This window comes from Amyelois transitella, chromosome 23 (assembly GCF_032362555.1).
Source record: "Amyelois transitella isolate CPQ chromosome 23, ilAmyTran1.1, whole genome shotgun sequence".
In the NCBI taxonomy this organism is placed as follows: domain Eukaryota; kingdom Metazoa; phylum Arthropoda; class Insecta; order Lepidoptera; family Pyralidae; genus Amyelois; species Amyelois transitella.
Window position 1 is genome coordinate 2,169,332 of NC_083526.1, and position 21,128 is coordinate 2,190,459.

Consider the following 21,128-nt stretch of genomic DNA (forward strand, 5'->3'; position numbering starts at 1 on the left):
TCCATTTCAAAAACCAGTGTTTTAGTTTTACTTACGTTCACTTTCATTCCTTTCTCTTTTAAAGCTTCATGCATACAGTTTACCATCTCCTGTAACTCCTCCGCTGATGACGCCAGTATAACCTGATCGTCGGCATAGAGCAGACATTTGACGAGTAACTCATTCATCCTTAATCCACTTTTAGACTCTTTCAAATCTGTCAAACAGCTATCCATAAATAGGTTGAACAGCCACGGTGACGCAACACATCCTTGCCTAACGCCTTTCTCAATCTTAAACCACTCAGTGTGCGCTCCGTTTATCCTGACACAAGCACTCGAATCCTCATATAAGGATTTCAGTGCTCGTATTAAGAGACTGCTCACCCCATGCATAGAAAGTGCTGACCACAATTCATTCCTCTCAACTCTGTCATAGGCCTTTTCCAGATCTACGAATGTGCAATAGACTTTTTGACTCTTGGCCAAAAACTATTCGGCTATGCACCGCAAGGAAAAGACCTGATCAGTACATCCCATTCCCTTTCGAAATCCCGCTTGAGCATCCCATATTTTGTCATCAGTTTCATTCCTGACTCTATTAATCAATACCTTAGCATACAATTTGCCGACGACGCTAAGCAGGCTTATACCACGATAATTTTTGCAGTCCAGCTGTGACCCTTTTCCTTTGTAAAGTGGCACGATAACAGCCTTACACCAATCTTTTGGTACTCGGCCGCTTCTCCAACACAAATTGAAAAGGCAGTACAACTGACTAGCTACTACGCCTTTTCCTGCTTTAAGCATCTCGACCGACACTCTATCACACCCAGCAGCCTTTCCCGCTTTCATACTCTTAAGTGCTTCCACAATTTCGAACATTTCAATTTCGCCTTCCATCTCATTCTCTTTTTCTTCGCTATAGCAGAAATCTTTCTTATTTCCTTCCTTTTTTTCAAATAAACTTTCAAAATAGTCCTTCCATATCTTTAGTACACATTCTTCTCCTTTCACAACGCTACCATCCTGGCATCTGATCCTAGTCAGCTCTCTGGTTATAGTATTTCCTCGGGCTGACCTTACGGATTTCCAGAATACTTTCAGATTTGACTGAAAGTCTTCTGATAGCCTTTTATCAAAATCCTCTTTATACTCTTCTTTCTTTCTAATCACAGCTTTCTTAACCAAATCTTTCATTTTCTTATATTCCTTACGTGCTTCATTCACATCTTCATCTATAACCTCTTGCATTCTTAAGTTAGCTTTTGCTGCTAACAAATCCAGCCATGCTTTCTTATTTAATCGCACAAGTTCTTGCACATCTTTACTCATCCACGCATTTTTGTGATTTTTTCCTTTCCTTCTTCTACTTACACCACACACTTCAACAGCTACTTTCACAATTCTTTCTTTAAGTTCCTTCCATCCATCTTCAATATCGCTCATTTCATCTAAATCTTCAAATTCATCCTTCAGTCTATTAATATACTTCTTACCTACATCCATATCTTGCAAATTTTCCACTTTTACTCTTTCCAAAGCGCTGGTTTGCTCCCTTACCCTGTGCCGCCAGCGATTGAAGATACCCCTTATCCGGGATATCACCAGTAAATGGTCCGAGTCAATGCCAGCACCGCGATATGCACGGGTATCCAGCACTTTGTTCTTCAATCTTTCATCTACAATCACAAAGTCTATCATACTTTTTAAAATACCTTCCACTCTTGTGTAGGTGTGGATCTCTTTATGTTGAAACATTGAGTTCGACACAAAAAGATCCCACTCTAGACAAATTTCTAATACACTTCTTCCATTATCATTCACCTTTTCGTCACCAAACGCACCAAGCACCTTTTCATATCCATCACGCTTTACACCCACCCATCCATTAAAATCACCTAACATAATAATCTTCTCATTTGGCTTGGTAACTTTCAATACTTCTCTTACACTATTCCAGAACTCCTCGTTTTCGCTTACAAACAAAACAAATATAACGATAACAAATCCTAAAACTATTTAAACTCGAATTAAAAGCCATAACGGCCAAATGCATTGCGGTACTTGAGAATAAAACCAATCCGCGTCTTTCCAATGAACTTCGTAAATGGCTACTGAGGGATAGGATTTTAGCCTCAGTAGCCTTTTACGACTTTTGATTCCTCTTTAACTTGGGATTCCTCTAGGCGATGGGCAAGAAACCTGTCACTATTTGAATCTCAATTCCACCACAAAACCATACAGCTGAACGCAACCTTTGAGTCTTTTCAAGAATGTGTACTCTTCTTTCTCTCTAGCTCTGTGTACATTTATTATTCATTCATTTACACAAAAACATACAGCAGCAGTAAACAAAGATGTCGACAATTTACTTACCCTCCTAAAATAATGGCAGTGTGTCGCTTCTGCAGCGGTAATGATGCCGCAGATAAAGCGGCGCGAGAGGAGCCGGGCGGCGGAGATAGTGTACGCCAAATACCACATCTGTATAGCAAAAATATATTACAAACTGTGTGTGTTTGGATTTATTTCAGTACTATTATCATTTATTTCCCAAAGACTAATCGTTATAACGATTCTATTCTGGCCATTCAAAATATAAATTATGGTTGGGTTATCGATAAAACAGTATCTATGTATGTTTCACCAATTCCAACGACATTTTATATTTTGAATACATTGCGTTCAGAACTAATTCCAATTTCCCAAACAAAATCTTGGCATATGTTGATCATAGTCCCCCAAATCGATTACTTGACCATATCTTTTAAGTACAGACATAAGTCATAAGCATTCGTCCACGATTTAGATTTAAAAGGTCTATATATGAAAAAATTTTCACCATAGAAAATGTGCATTACCTACGTGTGTTATATTATTATAAAAATACTCATGCCGTGTGGTTCCCAGCACCAATACAAAAAAGAATAGGACCACTCCATTTCTTTCCCATGGATGTTGTAAAAGGGGACTAAGGCATATGCTTACATACTTGTGATTCTTTTTTTAGGCGATGGGCTAGCAACCCGTCACTATTTGGATCTCAATTCCATCATTAAGCTGAGCAGCTGAACGTGGCCATTCAGTCTTTTCGAGACTATTGGCTCTGTCTACCCCGTAAGGAATATAGACGTGACTATATGTATGTAATTTTTTGTACATCAATGACTGAGCATTCGTCCACAATTTAGATTTAAAAGGTCTATAAATGAAAAAAAATTCACCATTGAAAATGTGCATTATCTAGGTGTTATATTATTATAAAAAAACTCACCTAATTATATACAACAGCGGCTGAGCGGAGTAACACTTGGCGTGGGCGGCGGCCGGCGCCGACAACGCCGCCGCGGCGCTGTCATTGTGCGCGTTACCGCCAAATATTAACATTATACCTGCAAATATTACAAATAACAAATAGATAAATATATACGGGACAAATTACACAGATCGAGTTTGCCTCGATGTTAGTTTCGAGATACTAACTCAACGATAATATTAACATTGTACCTGCAAATATTAAAAATAACAAATAAATAAATATATATTGGACAAATTACATAGATAGAGTTAGCCTCGAAGTTAGTTTCGAGATACTTACTCAACGATAATATTAACAACTAACTGTGCCCGCGACCTCGTCCGTGTGGAATAGTTATTTTGGGCATCATTGAAGCCCTCAAGGATGAATAATTTTACCCGTTTTTTTTTCCTCACATTTTCCATTTCTTCTTCGCTCCTAATAGTTGCAGTGTGATGTTATATAGTCTAAAGCCTTCCTCGATAAATAGTCTATTCAATACAAAAATATTTATTCAATTTGAACCTGTAGTTCCTGAGATTAGCGCGTTCAAACAAACAAGCAAACTTTTCAGCTTTATAATATTTGTGTAGATATACCATTTAATTTAAAATACAAATAAATAAATATATACATACGGGACAAATTACACAGATCGAGTTAACCTCGAAGTAAGCTACGAGATACTAACTCAACAAACTTGTCCACTTATGTCACATAATAATTGAATAAATAAATGTAATCACCTAAAATAATAAAAAGGCCTTACTTAAACAACAAGACCTCGTAAGTAAACCAAAGGCAAAGATAATAAACAACCTGTCACCTGTCAAGGGCTAGCAACCTGTCACTATTTGCATCTCTCAATTCCATCATTAAACCATACAGAATAGAATAGAATAGAATAGATTTATTTTCAAAATTGGATACAAGGTATCACTTATTGACGTCACATCACTTAAATCTAATTATAACTACTACAGCTGAACGCGGCCTTTCAATTTCGTAATCGTTGGCCCTGTCTAACCTGTAAGTGATAAAAACGTGTCGATTAAATATATTACCTGGCGATACTAAGACAGCAGTGTGGAGATACCTCGGCGTAGGCGCCGAAGGTAACGGCTTCCAGACTCTTGTATCTACGTTGTACTCAAATAGGGCCGATGAGGGCGCCTGTAAAAAATTATAATCTCTTATTTTATACTTAAAACTTACGTGAATTTCTGTCATTATCAGTTTGTCAATAGGATCGTTCATGTGCCGTGTGGTTACCGGCACCAATAGAAAAAAAAGAACGAGACCACTCCATCTTTTTCCCATGGATGTCGTAAAAGGCGACAAAGGGATAGGTTTACCAACTTGGGATTCTATTTTGGGCGATGGGCTAGCAACCCGTCACTATTTGAATCTCAATTCTATCATTAAGCCAAATAGCTGAACGTGGCCAATTCAGTCTTCACTGACTGCTGGCTCTGTCTACCCCGCAAGGGATATAGACGTGACCGTATGTATGTTGAAAATTGAAGCCTATGTTTATTCATAGAGACAACTATAGTATCTCACCTGGGCGGCCTCAGACTCGGACACCAGCCCGCCGTGCACGTACACCCGGCGAGACAGCGGGTCGTACAGAGCCGAGTGGCCGAAGCCCGCGCGCGCCGGCCAGCCAGTGGTGGGCGCCGACGCCCACACGCCTTCCTCTATGTAATACTCCTGCAAGATAATATTGTTAACATGTTTATTGTTCTCCATATCTATACTAATATTATAAAGCTGAAGAGTTTGTTTGTTTGTACGCGCTAATTTCAGGAACTACGCTTAAAGCCTTCCTCAATAAATGGTCTATTACTACTACTATACAGTAATTCCTGAGATTAGCGCGTTCAAACGAACAAACATGTATTAATATCTACTCTGCTTCCTTATTACTTTTCAGAGGAGTATGGTATGCCTTTGATCATGGATCCTGGATTGAGTGAATAAGGTTTTAACACGAAGCGACTCCTATCTGACCTCCCCAATTTTTGCAGGTTAACCTGACCCATATTGGATCGATCATTGTTGTATTGGGAAGACCTAGACGAACGTATCTTGATTAAATTAAGGACGCCCTGGTAAAGGGTCAGGTCAAGAGTACCCGAAATCGCCGAGCTTGCATGAAGAGAGTTATGAATGTGGATGAAGCGAAGGAAGTATGCAGAGATCGTGGCAAGTGGAAAGAGGTAGTCTCCGCCTAGCCTACCCTTCTGGGAAAGAGGCGTGATTTTATGTATGTATGATAATCTACTCTTCTTCGTCATCACTTTGCAGAGGAGCCCAGGGAATGCCTTTGATCATGGATCCTGGATTAGGTAAATCAGCTTTTTACATGAAGCTACTCCCGTCTGACCTCCGTAACCTTTGCAGGTAAACCTGACCCATATTGGATCGATCATGGTTACACATTCAGTCACCTGAATGTACAGGATACCTCACATTGTTTCCATATACTGATTACAGATATAAATCATATAAATTGAGGTAGCCAAAAACTATCTATATCTTTATTATCTAGGTTAAAATTCGGTTATAAAAAAAGCCTCTGCAGGTAGTCTCTGCCTACCCCTCCGGGAAAGAGGCGTTATTTTATGTATGTATGTATGTATGTACAAAAAAAGCGTCACAAATCCACTGTGGGTTCGATCACGGATATCTCCTTAACACGGCACGCGCTACGCCGTTTATATCGCGCGAAAAACTATCGCCGTCCCGTTTTACGTCATAATAAAAAAGGGAAACAGCGATAGTTTACTGCAGACGTGATTGTATGTATGTAATTCTCACCTGAACAGTATGTAAATATCCGTAATGGGGCGAATGTCCGAAGAACGCAAGCATTACTGGCTTCTTCGTGGCGTCGATGTACGCCAACACGGCCGTGTGACCCGACACGTGTAAACCACCTGCAATATGAATGAATAAATTAATTCAGATGAATAAGAGAGATGTTAGCTCTGCCTCCCCTCCGGGAAAAAGGCGTTTATTTATCTAAATTACATACATACATGTTCAGTTATTCGTCCTGGTAAAGGGTCAGGTCAAAAGTACCCGAAACCGCCGAGCTTGCATGAAGATAGTTATGAATGTGGATGAAGCGAAGGAAGTATGCAGTGTATCGTGGTGATCGTGGTAAGTGGAAAGAGGTAGTCTCTGCCTACCCCTCCGGGAAAGAGGCGTGATTTTATGTATGTATGTTCAGTTTTATTCTCCATAACTTATCGCACAACCCGTACATCCATCTCAGTTTAGTCCCTTTCGACTGGCAGAGAATTATTTGTGGCATTAAGTTCACATGTTGTACATTTTACGTGCAAAGTTTAAATAAATAAAAAAATAAAAATAACTTTTTCTTTTATGTTTTATTTATTTATTTATAAAAAAAAATGTCGAAATAAAAACAATAAAACATCACTACATAGTATAAAACAAAGTCGCTATTTTAGTCTGTTTGTCTGTATGCTTAAATCTTTAAAATTACGCAACGGATTTTGATGCGGTTTTTTGTAACAGGTAGAGTGATTCAAGAGGAAGGTTTTTATGTATAATTTTTTTCGAATTTTGCACCCGTGCGAAGCCGGGGCGGGTCGCTAGTGTTATATATTTACCACAATGTTTCAGAGGTGCCGGCCGATGCGGCGAGCACTCGGTTGGCGTCGCGTTCACCCACTGAGGCGGGTTCACATCCAGTCTTATTCTCCACAATTCATTCGTCACTTCACCTCCGCGACCTTCAAGGCCAGCAAGACCGCCCCTGTGACAAACAGTTATGAAAAATACATACATACATACACATAAAAGACAGACAGAAAAAAAAAAAACAGAAAAACTAAATAAATCATTCATATACAAAAAAAAACACGGTTACCGACACTTTGGAATAGGACAGGAATCCACGGGAAAGATATGGAATCTTTCCCGTGGATGTCGTAAAAGGCGATTTGGGGACTTGATGGGCTAGCAACCTGTCACTACTAGAATCTCAATTCTATCATTATAGATTATTATGCGTAGACTAGTCTGGACAGCCTAACAGCTGAACGCAGCCTTTCATCTTTCGAGACTGTTGGCTCTGTTTACCCCGCAAGGGGTACAGACATGATTACATACATACACCAGTTTTGAAAAGACTGATAGGCCACGCTCAGCTGTTTGGCTTTGTGATAGAATTGAGATTCAAATAGTGACAGGTTGCTAGCCCATCGCCTAAAAGAGGAATCCCAAGTTTATAAGCCTATCCCTTAGTCGCCTTTTACGACATCCCTGGGAAAGAGATGGAATGGTCCTATTCTTTTTTCTATTGGTGCCGGGAACCACACGGCACTGACACACAGACATGATTATATGTATACATTTAGAAAGATAACAAAGCTTTTAATAAGTAGATAAACCAATAAACAAATAGTCAAGTAATAGGGATGGGATAATTAAAAAAAAATACTAGTGTTGTATCTACCCTCTCTCCGGGTCGTCTGAAGCCACGACCCCCCCATAGACTAGAAGCTCGTCGCCGTACAAAACCGCCGAATGTGCAAACCTCGGCGACGGAGCCACGCCTTCTGTGACTATTGTCTGCCACGAACGCTCCAAAACTTTATACCTGAAAATATATATCATACATACATACATTATGGTCACGTCTATATCAAACAGATAGACGGAGCCAACAGTCTTGAAAAGACTGAATGGCCACGTTCAGCTATTTGGCTTAATGATAGAATTGAGATTCAAATAGTGACAGGTTGACTATCTGAATCTCAATTCCATCATTAAGCCATAAATCTAAACTTAGCCTTCCAATCTTCTCGAGATTGTGAGCTCTGTCTACCCCGTAGAGAAAAAACGTGATTTTACGTATGTAACTCCAATAAATACCTATACAAAAACTCAGCCGGACCGAACGTCTCTCCGCCCACTCTCAGCAAATCCTCCCCGTGCTCCAATAGAACATGGCCGGCGGCGGCAGGGGGGTTGTTCAACGGCGGCTGCTCCGAGGGCCGGCCGTCCCCCCCCTCCCGCCAGCCCCACATAAAGCCGGCCGCGCCCGCGTCCCGCGTGCAGTCCGCGCCCGACCGCGACGGAGTGCACTCGCATCCCGCCGATGTGCAACTGCCCGCCCCGTATTCCGCGTTGCAATTGTCTGAAACAATTATTAGTAGTTTTAACATACATACATATGGTCAAGTGTATGTCCCTTGCGGGGTAGACATAGCCAACAGTCTTGAAAAGCTGAAGAAGAATGGCCACGTTCAGATTTTAGGCTTAATGATAGTATAGAGATTCAAATAGCAACAGGTTGCTAGCCCATCACCTAAAAAAGAATCCCAAGTCTGTAAGCCTATCCCTTAGTCGCCTTTTACGCCATCCATGGAAAAGAGATGGAGTGGTCCTATTCTTTTTTGTATTGGTGCCGGGAACCACACGGCACATTGTAGTTTTAATCAGACACTTAATCTATGCAGTATTACATCTATGTTAAAAAAATCTATCTAGATGAGGGTAAACTCAAACAAAAAATGACCGAACTTTTATACGTCGTTTACCATTCAAAAATAGACCTTAATGCATTACAGTATAGCGCACAATGCTCAAATATTAAAATTTATTGTGTTTATTGTTGTACATCTATTTTCAAACTAACGGACGAATTTGTTGTGTTCTGATATTTTTTCAGCAGGGTTGTAGATCTATAAATATTACATCGGCGCCGAAAATTAATATGTAATACTAAAAGACTGCTTACCTGGACATAATTTTTGATCACAGGCCACACCCACCCAGTCTGGTTCGCACTTACACGTGCCCTCTTCACATTCTCCATGACCTGAACCACAAATATTGACGTAATTATTGAATTGAAGATATTTTAATACATATCTACTCAAAAGCTTCAAAAGATATTATTAGTCCACTAATTACCAACATTACAATAAAAGAAAGATTTTAATGATAGAAACAACCGTAATTTGACCATTAATTTCCTCACAAATCATTCGGTCCATTATAAATTCAATTCTTACAAATCACAACACGAAACTACCTACATACATATATTGTAACATTTGCCTCTATAGCGGAGTTGCATCAGAGCCGATGTAGTCTGGCAAACCAGAACCAAGCCTAATATAGAAAGAAAAAAATACTAATTCCTAATATAGAAAGAAAAAATACTAGTTTTGACAAAACTTGAATAATTAAAACAATTAGAACACGCGTCATTAGACGGACACGAGTACGCCTCGTACGTCACGTTGAATTCCTCCATCGCGTACGCGTTCGTATGAGAAGCAGTGTAGATAGATACTCGTAGATAGATACTCGTAGATAGATACCTAAAACTCTTTATTGCACCATAAGAGTAAAACACACAAAAAAGTGTAGTCTGTAAAGTGTAGCATGGCAGTGTTGGAACGACTACCCATTTCGACCTCAACAGAAGAACAATAACATAGAAACTAACTTGAACAATTAGTACGCGCATCATTCGACGGACACGAGTACGCCGCGTACGTAACATTGAATCCTTCCATCGCGTACGCGTCGTCTGAGAAGAAGTGTAGCAAGGCAGTGCCGGAACGAGCGACGACTTGTCTCGTCCAGTCCGACTCTTCTCTGTCTAGGACTCCGCTGTAAAAGGGATTTTCTTTAGTAAAATATAAATATTAATACTCGTACATTGCATATAATCACGTCTATATCCCCTGCGGGGTAGATAGAGCCAACAGCCTTAAAAAGACTGAAAGGCCACATTCAGCTGCTTGGCTTAATGATAGAATTGAGATTCAAATAGTGACAGGTTACTAGCCTGTCGCCTAAAGGAAGAATCTCAAGTTTAAAAGCCTATCCTTTAGTCGCCTTTTACGACATCCATAGGAAAGAGATAGAGTGGTCCTATTCTTTTTCCTTTTGGTGCCGGGAACTACAAAGAAAATATTGCTTTAAAGAAATTATTGCGTAGTTATTTACATACTAACAAAAAATACACACAAGCCAAACAAGAACTGAACAGTTACAATAAGGATGTTATAGTAACTCCATTATAATCACGTATATCAACAGGCCAAGAATCGTTACAGCAAACAAACCTTTCCATACCTTAATGACATCGGTTAGGGCTATTCACGAACTATAAAAGACTATGTCTTTGCTGTATAAGAAATATAAAATGAGGAAGAAAAAATGGTACATCACCTTCCGCCAATATACGCGCAGAATGTATAATTGGCTAGTGTACCAAGTGCTCTTAACAAAGAGGTTGGGGAGTAACAGTTATACCTTAGTGAAGATTTCTTTACTTTCTGTTGGCTCAAATGGTCTGATCAGGCGTAATTATTCTATCACCACTATTTATTTCGCCAAGCATGTATTTGAAGAAAGAAAAGCCAATTTTAAGGATACAAAACTACTATCTATTGGTCAGTTAAAACTAAATCAAATCCTATTGATCGAAATTAATTCAAAATGTAACACACTCTATTATAATGCACAAGGCGTAACGATTAACGCCCTGTACATCCGTCATTGGCCGACATAGCTGTTGTGATTCAAATCAACACAAATCACCTCGCATTCAATATTTAACGCTTATGTGGACCGCGTGCAGTGTTAATCTTTTCATATACAGATGGTGTCAACATAATTATACTTTGGATAGACAGAGCCCTGTTGGCTCTGTCTACCTTGCAAGGGATATAGACTACAAAATACTGATAGGCCACGTTTAGTTGCTTGGCTCACTGATAGAATTGAGATTCCTATAAAGTGACAGGTTGCTAGCCCGTCGCCTATAAGAAGAAACCCAAGTTCATAAACCTATCTTTTTTTCTAGGTGGGCAATGAAGGCGGTAAACCTTTTCGATGAAATTCTGCCACTTATACCTTACTTTCTATTCTGCATCTAACTAAAAGAGTCTGTATCAATATTCTTAACACAAAACTCATTAAAAAACTAACAAAAAAACTATTTTATCCACTTTCTGACCTAAGAAACAGCCAGTTACTGATTAGCCTTCACGCTATCCCCATCATACACATACAGATGGACCCACCCACCCCAATCGTGAAGCTCTGCAGCCTTATCCTGACGGTGGAAGCCGTGAGTCCAAACCTCAAACAAGATAAAGAAAAAAAAACTTAACTTTTTTTTCCATGCTCACCTGTAAACAGCCAGTAACTTCTCCGCCCTCACGCTATCCCCATCGTACACATACAGATGGTCCCACCCACACTCAGTCGCGAAGCTCTCCAGCCTGATCCTGATGGTGGGCGCCGTGGGGCCGAGCCACGGAGGCGCTAGCAGCCACGAGCATTGCGTTGAGACGCTATAATTTCCAGGGCCATCGGTTATTATGCCCGTGGGATCTGTCAACCTGGAATACGAAAGTTTATTTTTTACTCAATGGCAATTTGTTCTGAAATTTGACGTAGATTTTTTTTTTTCTATTTTACACAGATTAAAACATAGTCCAACTTTTTGTGATTATAATTAATTATGAAGTTTTATTTAGATAAATAAATCTGACATAATAACTGAGAATTAAATTTGGAATAGTCTTTGAGAGAGGCAGAAGAATAAATTAAGCAAATGGATTTCAATCTTTAGTTAAACACCTAATGCAATACATAGAATCACGTCTTTATCTATATAGGGTAAAAAGAGGCAACAGTCTCGAAAATACTGAAGGGCCACACAGCTGTATGGCTTAATGACGGAATATGACATTCATATAGTGACAGGTAGCTAATCCATCGCCTCAAAGAAGAGTTTTGATCTGTATGGAAAGCTAGCACACACTATGTTTTTTTCTTAACATAGTAAACCAGCAAGGGAGCATCCATACTGTATGTAACTAACTATTATAACTGTATGAACTAAATTTTGCTAAGTGGCAATGGAATGCAGGTTAATGTGCATTGTAATGTTTAGCAGACATTCATTTGAATGTTGTGTGTATAATGCCCTGAATGTCACGAAGAGAACATATTTTTTTTTCTGCAACTGATAAATTTTAATTTATGCAACCGAACAAATATTACTAAGATATAGAAATGTGTAATTAGACATGTTTTATTCATTTTAAATTCTAATTACAATGTATGGAATGCATGTGCATACCTAACTTAGTTTTATCTATGACTAGTTTTTACTTGCGGCTTCGCGTTTTTAATGCCATCTACAAACAAAAACAGGTTTTTCGCAAATCCCACGGGAAATTTAGTTTTTGTGAGCCAGCTTCTTCGCAACGTTTTATCTCGCTTCCCTGACACTATCATAATTAAAACTAAAAACCATTCAAAATAGCATATGAAAAAGGTTTAAAGGTGACAAAAACATTGTTTTGTTGTTTAATTTATAATTGTGAAATGTGTTAGCACAATGTGACGGAGATGAAATTACTGAGTCAATAAGTCAAGGACTTTTACAGAGAGTCTTAATGCTACTTAGAGTTTTTAATTTACTACTTTGAATTTGGTTTGAAGTAATATTTCTAAATGAAAGTATGCCAAATTAGTTTTTGGAAAACATTGTTAAGAAACCTGCAAATTCAGGCAAGTTGTTGTGTAAATTCCCAAGCAAAGGTCAAGAAGGTCATTTGGGAATTGCTTCATGCAAGAACCTGACTCACCCAATCCAGGACAATAATCAAACATACAACTTGGTCTCCTCTCCTGAAGTGAGGATGTGACCGGAAATAACAAGAAGAAGAGTTAAAACAGTTTTCTAACCAGTTATCCAGGCCACAGAAGGCTGCTGAAAATAACCCATTTGGCAAATACTAAGTATATTTAGAATGACTTTTTGGATGCAAAAAAATTGAAATAAAAAAGCTGGATAAGGTGACCTGCCACACCATAAGAAACAAGTCTATATTATAAATGTGAAGATCAAAAGATTTTAATGGCGATGGGCTGGCACATAAAGGGCGAAGAAAAAACGGAGCAAGATAATCACTCAGTGGTAACCTAGAAAAGGAAAGATTAGTGAATTTTGCCGACTGACAAACAGATTATCTGAAAAATACGGCCAAACATAAATTATACCAATGAATTCAATGAAGTTTTTAGTTTTACAAAAATCTGAATAAAGGTTTATTTATTTATTATTCATTTGAATAGTCTATGGTTGGTATTTTTAGTACTCAATAATGGACAATTAAGTTTTCCTTATTATCGCTCTTTCAGTACCAATTATCACCAGACAAAATGTGAATCATAGTTGTAACCAGTGGCATAATATGCAATTAAAATTCCATCATACATACAAATTCAAAACTTGTTAGGTTGTTTGCCCTGATTCATGGCTTGTAAAGGACGTAGGTACCTAATCTTTAAGATTGGACAAGAACAAACAAACAAACAATTAATAAATTTTTCCTTTTTGAAAATTTGTATGCAGCATTGTATAGTGACTATTTTTATTAGGAAAGATATATAACAATTTCCTTAAAAAATATAAAGCTAGTGTAATCAATTCAAATAACAAGAACCTAACTTATTGGATTGATCATTGTTTATCTTCCAGTTGCTTGAAGGTGTAGGTTTCTTCATGATGTTTCCCTTACCATAAGAACAATGAAGCTTATTTCAATAAAAGTATATGATAATTGATGGGTTAAGAATAAGGAAGATGTATATCTTGACTCAATTCTTAAAGGTTTTATCTCACCCTGGATTGGAGTAATGTAGGATTTTTAACAGGTGACCAAAAAATTTAAAGTCTAATAAGATGTTATTAGCCTTTAAATATTAGATATAATGTTATGGGCAAACATCATATTAGAATAAATTTTTATAAACAAACTTATATTTGCCTTTGTCAATAAGTTTTTGCAATGAATGCCCATTTAAAACAACCTTCGCGACAAGCTTAGGAGGAAACGAAGAAGCCAAAGAAGATAATTGGATAATCTTCTGCTTTCTCTCGAAAAATCGTGCTTGTTTTTCCTTACTTGTGTGTGACAAGGCGCGTTTGTCAAATAGGTCAGCGAACTATGTGGGCCTATACAAATTTTGGAAAACATGCTTTGTATCACTTACTTGACTTTCCCGCCGCAGTACTGGCACTCCGGGCCCTGCCAGCCCTCGTAACAAATACAAGTCTCATTTTTACATGCACCATTCAAACAGTTATGATCACTACACCTAGACAGAATACCATTGCAAAACAATAACACTATAAGAACTGAACATAGAAACGGCGAGAACCACGACCATTTTCGTCTGTACTTAGATTTGAAGAGAAATAAGAACATTTGTAAGGATTCTACCATTTTGATGTATTCATTTTTCAATAAATTTTAATAAACGCGGACGTAAAAGCGGTTCAACGTCGCGTAATTTTCGTACGGTACTAATGTTGGTGTTGTCATTATAAATATAACGTACTCCCAAATAAATATTTACTTAAGTAAAAATCAAGTAAAAAATATTTCAAATTAAAGTTACTCTTCATTTCTGAAAAGGAAAGTAATTAATTGATTGAAAAACAAAGTACCTTTTAACCTGTGATGATTTTCATTAGGAGCTGCAGTGCAGCACAGCGCCACTAAATGTAATTTTATAATTCGAAATAAATAAAAACGTATTCTGAAAATATCTACAATACGATGATATGAGTTTGTCTTTCAAACTACCTACATAAAAGTAAAACACGTGCAATTCTGTCTCTCCCCAACTAATGGTAAAATTTATAATTATGGCAGTACAATTTTGACATTACTTTATTTTTTTTTTGTCTTGCTACGTTGGCATTGACATCTCATTGCGATTCTGCTAGGGAAACAAGACCCATGCACACCCTGGAGCTGGACGATGTTTAGTTACTCGCATGTTACTAACGAGTACGGAATAAAAATGTTAAAAAACCCAAGTTGCTAAAAATATTTTAGTTTTGATTGGGTAATTTATTAATAAACCATTATTTAAAAAAATAGTATTTTCATATTCATTATTAATTAAGAATAAGTATATTGGTACTTTTCGATCTAAACTATCACCTAGTATCTCTAAGTAAAAAAAATTAAGTGACGTTATTCGTCACGGTAATTGCCGAGGATAATTTTTATTGACGATTAGGTACCGAAAATGATTAAGTAGATCCCTGATTTCAAATAATTTTATGTACATTTTAATTGTGAAACTATACTCAGAATAAACATAATGCTTGGTCTTTATGCTTCTCCAGAAAGGTATAATTTCAAATCCCAATTTGAGGAAGAGTCACTGTTGTTCTAAGACTAAAGAGAAGTGTCAGAATTTTTGGTACTGGTGCTACTGTAGTTTGTGCAGCAAGTGCTTATGTTGCACAGCTTTATTTTCATTTATTGGACATATATGCGGCTGTGACGTATTGTATGGTGAACAACGAAATCAGTTATCGGATATTGTAACAGGTAATTAAACAAATAATGAAAGAAAAAAATACTTTTTTTTTTCATTATTAATTCCGTTAGGACGGTTTAAAGATTACCAACGTTTCGAGAGCCAACAATTGTGCTTATATTCGTTAGTCCGGTATTTACCCGGCTTTATGTAAAATAGGTTCAAACATTTGCAATTTATTAGTGTCCAGCACGAAATTTGGACAAAATTCTACTCTATTGACGCTGTGCAGAAAATTTCTAATAAGTAAATTACTACTGCGTATCCCGGAAGTGTCAAATTGTAAGGTCTACTTTCTTCCGGGGAATCCCAGTAAAAACTAAAGTTACCGTGGAATTTACGAAAAGCCTGTATAGTAAGCTAGCAACGAAGCGAAAGATGTATGCAGAGATCGTGGCAAGTGGAATAATGTATCCCTGCCTACCCCTCTGGAAATGATTTTATATGTATGTATGTATTCTATAGATGGATGACTAATGCAACATTTTTCTTTTAAGATGAGCAACAAGAATAATAAAGGTTTTGGTGCAAGTGCTATCGTTATCACGGTTTGCTGCTTTTTGTCGTCTCCAACGGCACGGTTAAGTTAATATTGCACAGGAAAATGTAAGTCATACGTACATTAGAACGAAGTAGATAAATCTGAACCTGTTTTTAAGCCAATGCCATAGGAAATCAAGTTTATCTGGCCCCGATTTAATGAACTGCATATCTACCTTCCCAAATTCACTGCAGATTCGCCTCTACTAACGCGTCATAGTTCTAGTTCTAAGTTAACTTGACGAGGTTGACTGTACATTAGCAAGGTTGCCTACGGTTCACCTAAGAAATGAAAAACTAGACTTCGATTCTACGTTCGAAATCTTACTATTTTGTGATTCCAAATTTGATGGTCTTCAGTTGTCAAATAAAACCTACCCGTGATTAAGTCTAGTCTAGCTTTTTTGAAGATTCGTCATTAGAATGATAATTGAATTAAACTATAATCTCCCTTTTCCCGATATAAAAAAGTAGTCATTTTTAAATTAATTGGTTCTAAATTTTACAAAAATGGTGCTTAGTGGATATAGATACAGTGAAATGGTACCAAAAAACATACTTTTGCGTTCCTTTTGAATTAATACCACGTCCACACGTGAGCTTGTCAGTCCTTGCCGTGGTCATTGGCATTAATAAAACTTTTAATATTTATTCAAAGTGCTGGTGATTATTTCATAAATAAAATAAAATAAAATAATAATCGGACTAAGATTATTTAGTGCCTGTTTTCAAAACAAAGCGGCCATGCAGCAACCTGCTACATCTTTGGTGCGTACACAATTAGTTGCTTGCAATTAGTGTGTCATGGCCTTAAGTAGATATTTACCCATAAATGAGGCGTGTTTATTTGTTTTTTAATAGCTATCTTTACTTGATAACAGTATTTACGCAAAACTTAATGCAATAAACGACTTTCCTATCTTATGTATCTTCCGGCATAAGATACTAGAAACTATTCGCGATAAGACTTTGCCAGTTTAGAGTGCCGTAATCATAAAAAAAAAACCCTAGAATCATTAGCGTATCGTTTTGCGTTAGATATTTCATTGATGATTGAGATATAATTAATTGAATTTTTTAAATTAATTCATTCTACTAATAAAAATATTTGCATGTTCGTAACGAATAAACTCAAAAACTACTGAACTGATTTTTACAATATTTGGTACAATCATAGAAAAGACTCGGGAAAAGGCAATTTTTTTCTGGAATTTCCAAGCGAAGCCCCTCTTAGCTGTCGTGGGATATTCCAGAAAAAAAGCTAGTTTTAAATAAAACTTAGTGAGCACTTTTGGAAGGGTACCATAAAAAAAATATGGACCTACTCATAAAATATAAAATATGAAATAAAATTTATCATATTTAAATATCCATGGATCGAGACAATGAAAATATAAAGAACCCTCACCATGCGCGTGGTTGCAAACTTGACCAGATTCTTAACTTAAATATACTTGTTTCAGCGTATTTATAAAGAGTTGTTTTTTGAAATTCGATTACAAAACCTAAGCGATGTGTTGTTGTCTTTGTCCCAACTGCGGCGGTAGCTGTTGCCGAATATTGAAATGCATCTGCTGCATCACATTATGTGCTTTTTTGTGCCACATGTGTGGACTGTGTGAAGATTGGGATCCCAGCGACGACGATTGACTATTGTGCTATAAAAGTAAATGATTTGTTCGTGATTTTTTTTTTGCTTATTTCCATTTCTTTTTTTAAATTGCAGAGAAAAGAATTGTTTTTTTATTGAATTATTAACCAGGATACAGTCATTGTAGATGAATCTGATCAGTAAAGATATGAACTGCGAATCCTTGATCCACCAATTGACCTGGGTCGTGGTCCACCTAGGACCACGGCCAATAACAATAGATTCTACGTCTCATTAAAAAGTCATAAATCAAGGTCAAGCAGTGGTATAGCAAATCAGCAGTGAACGTCTAAAATGATAATGATTAGCTGCTCTTGTAAACATCCTCTTAGCCTTTGTATCTTGTGACGTTTAGGTAAAACGTCGCAGATAGGAGAGATGAGAGATAATTTTAAAATTCATTAAAATGACTTCAACCTTTATTAAGGACTACTTAAGTATACAATTATAAGAGAGCATGGGTTTAGCTATAGACATGAGATCTAGCAAAGAGCCGCCAGAGGAAAGCGAGCTACTTGATGAGCGCTAAAGTTGTTCAAAGGCGAAGGCCCGGGGCGAGCCTGCGCTTATATATGTTGCTCCCGGGCTGTAACAATAAGGGGCGCCGGGGAGATCGCAGCAGCACTACGACTTAACATGTTGCGTTCTTGCCACGGAAAATTGAGGAGAGGCATCTGACCCGAGTATCTTTTTATTCCATACATATATAAAACCACGCCTCTTTCCCAAAGGGATAGTGTACTGTATGTAGTTTTGATTACTCCTTATGTCAAGTCTTGCGGGTATCTATTCAGTAATAAACCAGCATTGAAGCAAAGCGGTTGTTTTATTAAGCTCCGATATATCAGATAGGCAGAGAGTACATCTTTCCACTTCCCACGATCCTATCAATAATTGTACTAAAAATTATAATAAATGATTGTGCCTATCCCCTTAGTCGCATTTTACGATATACATGGGAATGAGATGACTATTCGAAAGTGCCGAGATCGGATGGCAACTTTCTTTACCTGGCGATAAGAAGTCCATTTATCTCCTTAGATCAATCCTCATATTAATCGGATTTGATGAGTTTTTATTGAAGGAGACTGCTATAATCCGACGTTTATTCGCAACCGCCGTAAAGTGGGTGATAGACGGGCGAGCAAGTACGCGTACTTATGGCTCGACGACCTTTTTCGCTCGTGTGTCACCGTAAGTACGCGTACTTTAAAACCGCCGAGTAAGTTCGTCGGCGATCCAACCGGTTTGAAATCTTACTCGTAGCTCGTCTTGGCTCGTACGTGTGGCAGCACTGCCAGCCGCGAGCCGCCATTTTGTTTCGCCAGTCTGTGGACGCGCACGCTTGTTTAAATTGCAATTTTTGTTAATTTTGATTCAGAAATTTCTCAAAATGTGTGATTTTCGAACTTATTCACATGAACTGCTAACCGAATTTATAGAAGCTTTCCGAAATAACCCTTGTCTTTGGAAAATTAGAAGCAGCGACTAAAAAGACAAAAATTTGAAGCTTCAAGCACGCAATAATTTATATTATAATATAATATAAATTATTGTGTGTATATAATATATAATATAATATATAATAACAATAATAACAATATATCAATGGAAGACATCGCGATACGGTATGAGTAAGTTGGCGCGTGTATCGCCGACGTCGAGCCAAGTAAGTTCGCGATCTTTAAAACCGCAGACTTTAAGTTGGTACGTCTATCACCCCCTTAAGGGAACGCACTTACCTTGTCCCATCAGGAGTACCTCAAATAATTTTTTACCTGTAGTATTATTCCTTGATCTGTGTGGTTGCTAATATTTTTAAATCTGTGGTGGTTGAAGACACCTCGGAGTAAATCCAAAAAATATAAGGAACTAAACATACGTCCTTGTGTTAGTCAGTGTAAATGAGGCATAGGTATGTTATGAAAATCATTACCTACAAATCAACATTTAGCAAATAAAAAAATATTAACTGTCAAATGTGACAGTGACAAGATATTTGTCATTGTCACTGTCACAGAATGTATGAATTATGAAATCAAAAATTTCGTCTTGAGATTTTTTGAGGTTAAAGTAGCTCTTTCATCGTTTTTATATTTAAAAAGCATAATTTAAATCAAATAAAATGCCATTTATGAAAGGGAGAGCGCCTATTCGCCGTACACTCAATTATTTAAATGCTGGAAGATTAGTTCTAAAAGATAAAATCAAGATTTTCTCTGTGGCTTACAATATAGTAGGGGACAACAATAACGGCGCTAAAGATTTCGTTTTTTGGTTCCTGCCCCAAATACAGTACAAGAACCCAAATGTGCAAGTGGCTACGTTAAAGAACCTTACACCTTCGCCGTTTATCAAGTGTTATTTTGAAGATGGGAGGAAGATATTGGTGGATATAGATAACAAATCGAAAGAGGATATTTTGGAGCATTTGATAAGCACAGTGGGGAAATCTAAGGAGGTTTTGGCCGCGGAGGCGGTGGCAGCTGAGAAGAAGGATAATCCCGCCAATTTCGGCATTGGTTGCGAGAGACCGTGCATTTGTGAAGTATATGGGCAGGTGCCGTGTCCCGGCGTTGTGCCTTTGCCTAGGTTAATGAGAGGGAAATACAAGTACGCGACTGATTAAATGTTTTTGTAGTTGTAATTAAATTTAGTTAGTTTTATACCATAGTTAGAATGTACATAGTTTACATCTCCATTTCTCAATAAAACAAACTTTCTTTTGTGTGTTTATCAAACTGCTTTACTTTAGTCTTAATTACTTTAAAAGTCTTATTTACTTTAAAATAAACTTGTAAAATAAAGCTTTATAAAATGCATTTTGGCAAATAAGTTGTAATTTGTTACCATGGTCAAAGAATTTTAACATGGTATTGCATTTTTTTCTTTTATATGAGCCTGGTGCTATTGTGATGTTTTAATTTTTAATCAAATTCATTCAAAACTGTTAACAACATAATTTAATTAAAAAACAAGCACTGTAACAAGAAAAAAATTGTAGATAATGTAACATAGTAGAATAAATTGATAACATTACTAAATATGTTTCAATACAAACTTAATTTACAATATTCTCAATTCACCATAAACATTATAAAAAGATGCTGAGTAACATTTGCATTTTTAAATAAAAATACAAAATACATCACATTAAAAAAATTGAGACCTTTGTTGACTGGCAAACTAGTTTTTAAGCAAACACTCTTTTTCCTCCTGGCTTTAGTCCAGTTGCATCCTC

General features: G+C 37.2%; 2 protein-coding genes and 1 non-coding gene across 3 annotated transcripts in view; 2 read left to right on the forward strand and 1 right to left on the reverse strand.

Annotated features, from left to right (window-relative positions):
- LOC106133040 (attractin-like protein 1) overlaps positions 1-14,652 on the reverse strand; it is a 35,854-nt gene extending 21,202 nt beyond the window's left edge. Inside the window, exons 1-12 of the mRNA XM_060950945.1 lie at positions 14,353-14,652; positions 11,472-11,684; positions 9,776-9,942; positions 9,059-9,139; positions 8,191-8,455; positions 7,772-7,915; positions 6,924-7,069; positions 6,103-6,221; positions 4,843-4,992; positions 4,344-4,452; positions 3,256-3,373; positions 2,358-2,465 (exon numbers count right to left, since the gene is read on the reverse strand). Of these exons, the coding sequence (XP_060806928.1) occupies positions 2,358-2,465; positions 3,256-3,373; positions 4,344-4,452; positions 4,843-4,992; positions 6,103-6,221; positions 6,924-7,069; positions 7,772-7,915; positions 8,191-8,455; positions 9,059-9,139; positions 9,776-9,942; positions 11,472-11,684; positions 14,353-14,585 (1,853 nt within the window). The 5' untranslated portion in view covers positions 14,586-14,652. The remainder of the gene's footprint in view (positions 1-2,357; positions 2,466-3,255; positions 3,374-4,343; positions 4,453-4,842; positions 4,993-6,102; positions 6,222-6,923; positions 7,070-7,771; positions 7,916-8,190; positions 8,456-9,058; positions 9,140-9,775; positions 9,943-11,471; positions 11,685-14,352) is intronic.
- A 711-nt stretch (positions 14,653-15,363) lies between these two features.
- On the forward strand, positions 15,364-17,921 carry LOC106133060 (uncharacterized). The gene is made up of 3 exons (XR_009657360.1): positions 15,364-15,707; positions 16,194-16,302; positions 17,700-17,921. It is a non-coding gene; the product is annotated as an uncharacterized LOC106133060 (transcript).
- An 819-nt stretch (positions 17,922-18,740) lies between these two features.
- Positions 18,741-21,102, forward strand: LOC132901744 (small ribosomal subunit protein mS25). Its single transcript, XM_060951038.1, has 2 exons — positions 18,741-19,012; positions 19,617-21,102. The coding sequence occupies exon 2, from the start codon at positions 20,013-20,015 to the stop codon at positions 20,514-20,516; it is 504 nt and encodes a 167-aa protein (XP_060807021.1). The 5' UTR covers positions 18,741-19,012; positions 19,617-20,012; the 3' UTR covers positions 20,517-21,102.
- Positions 21,103-21,128: the final 26 nt, after the last annotated feature.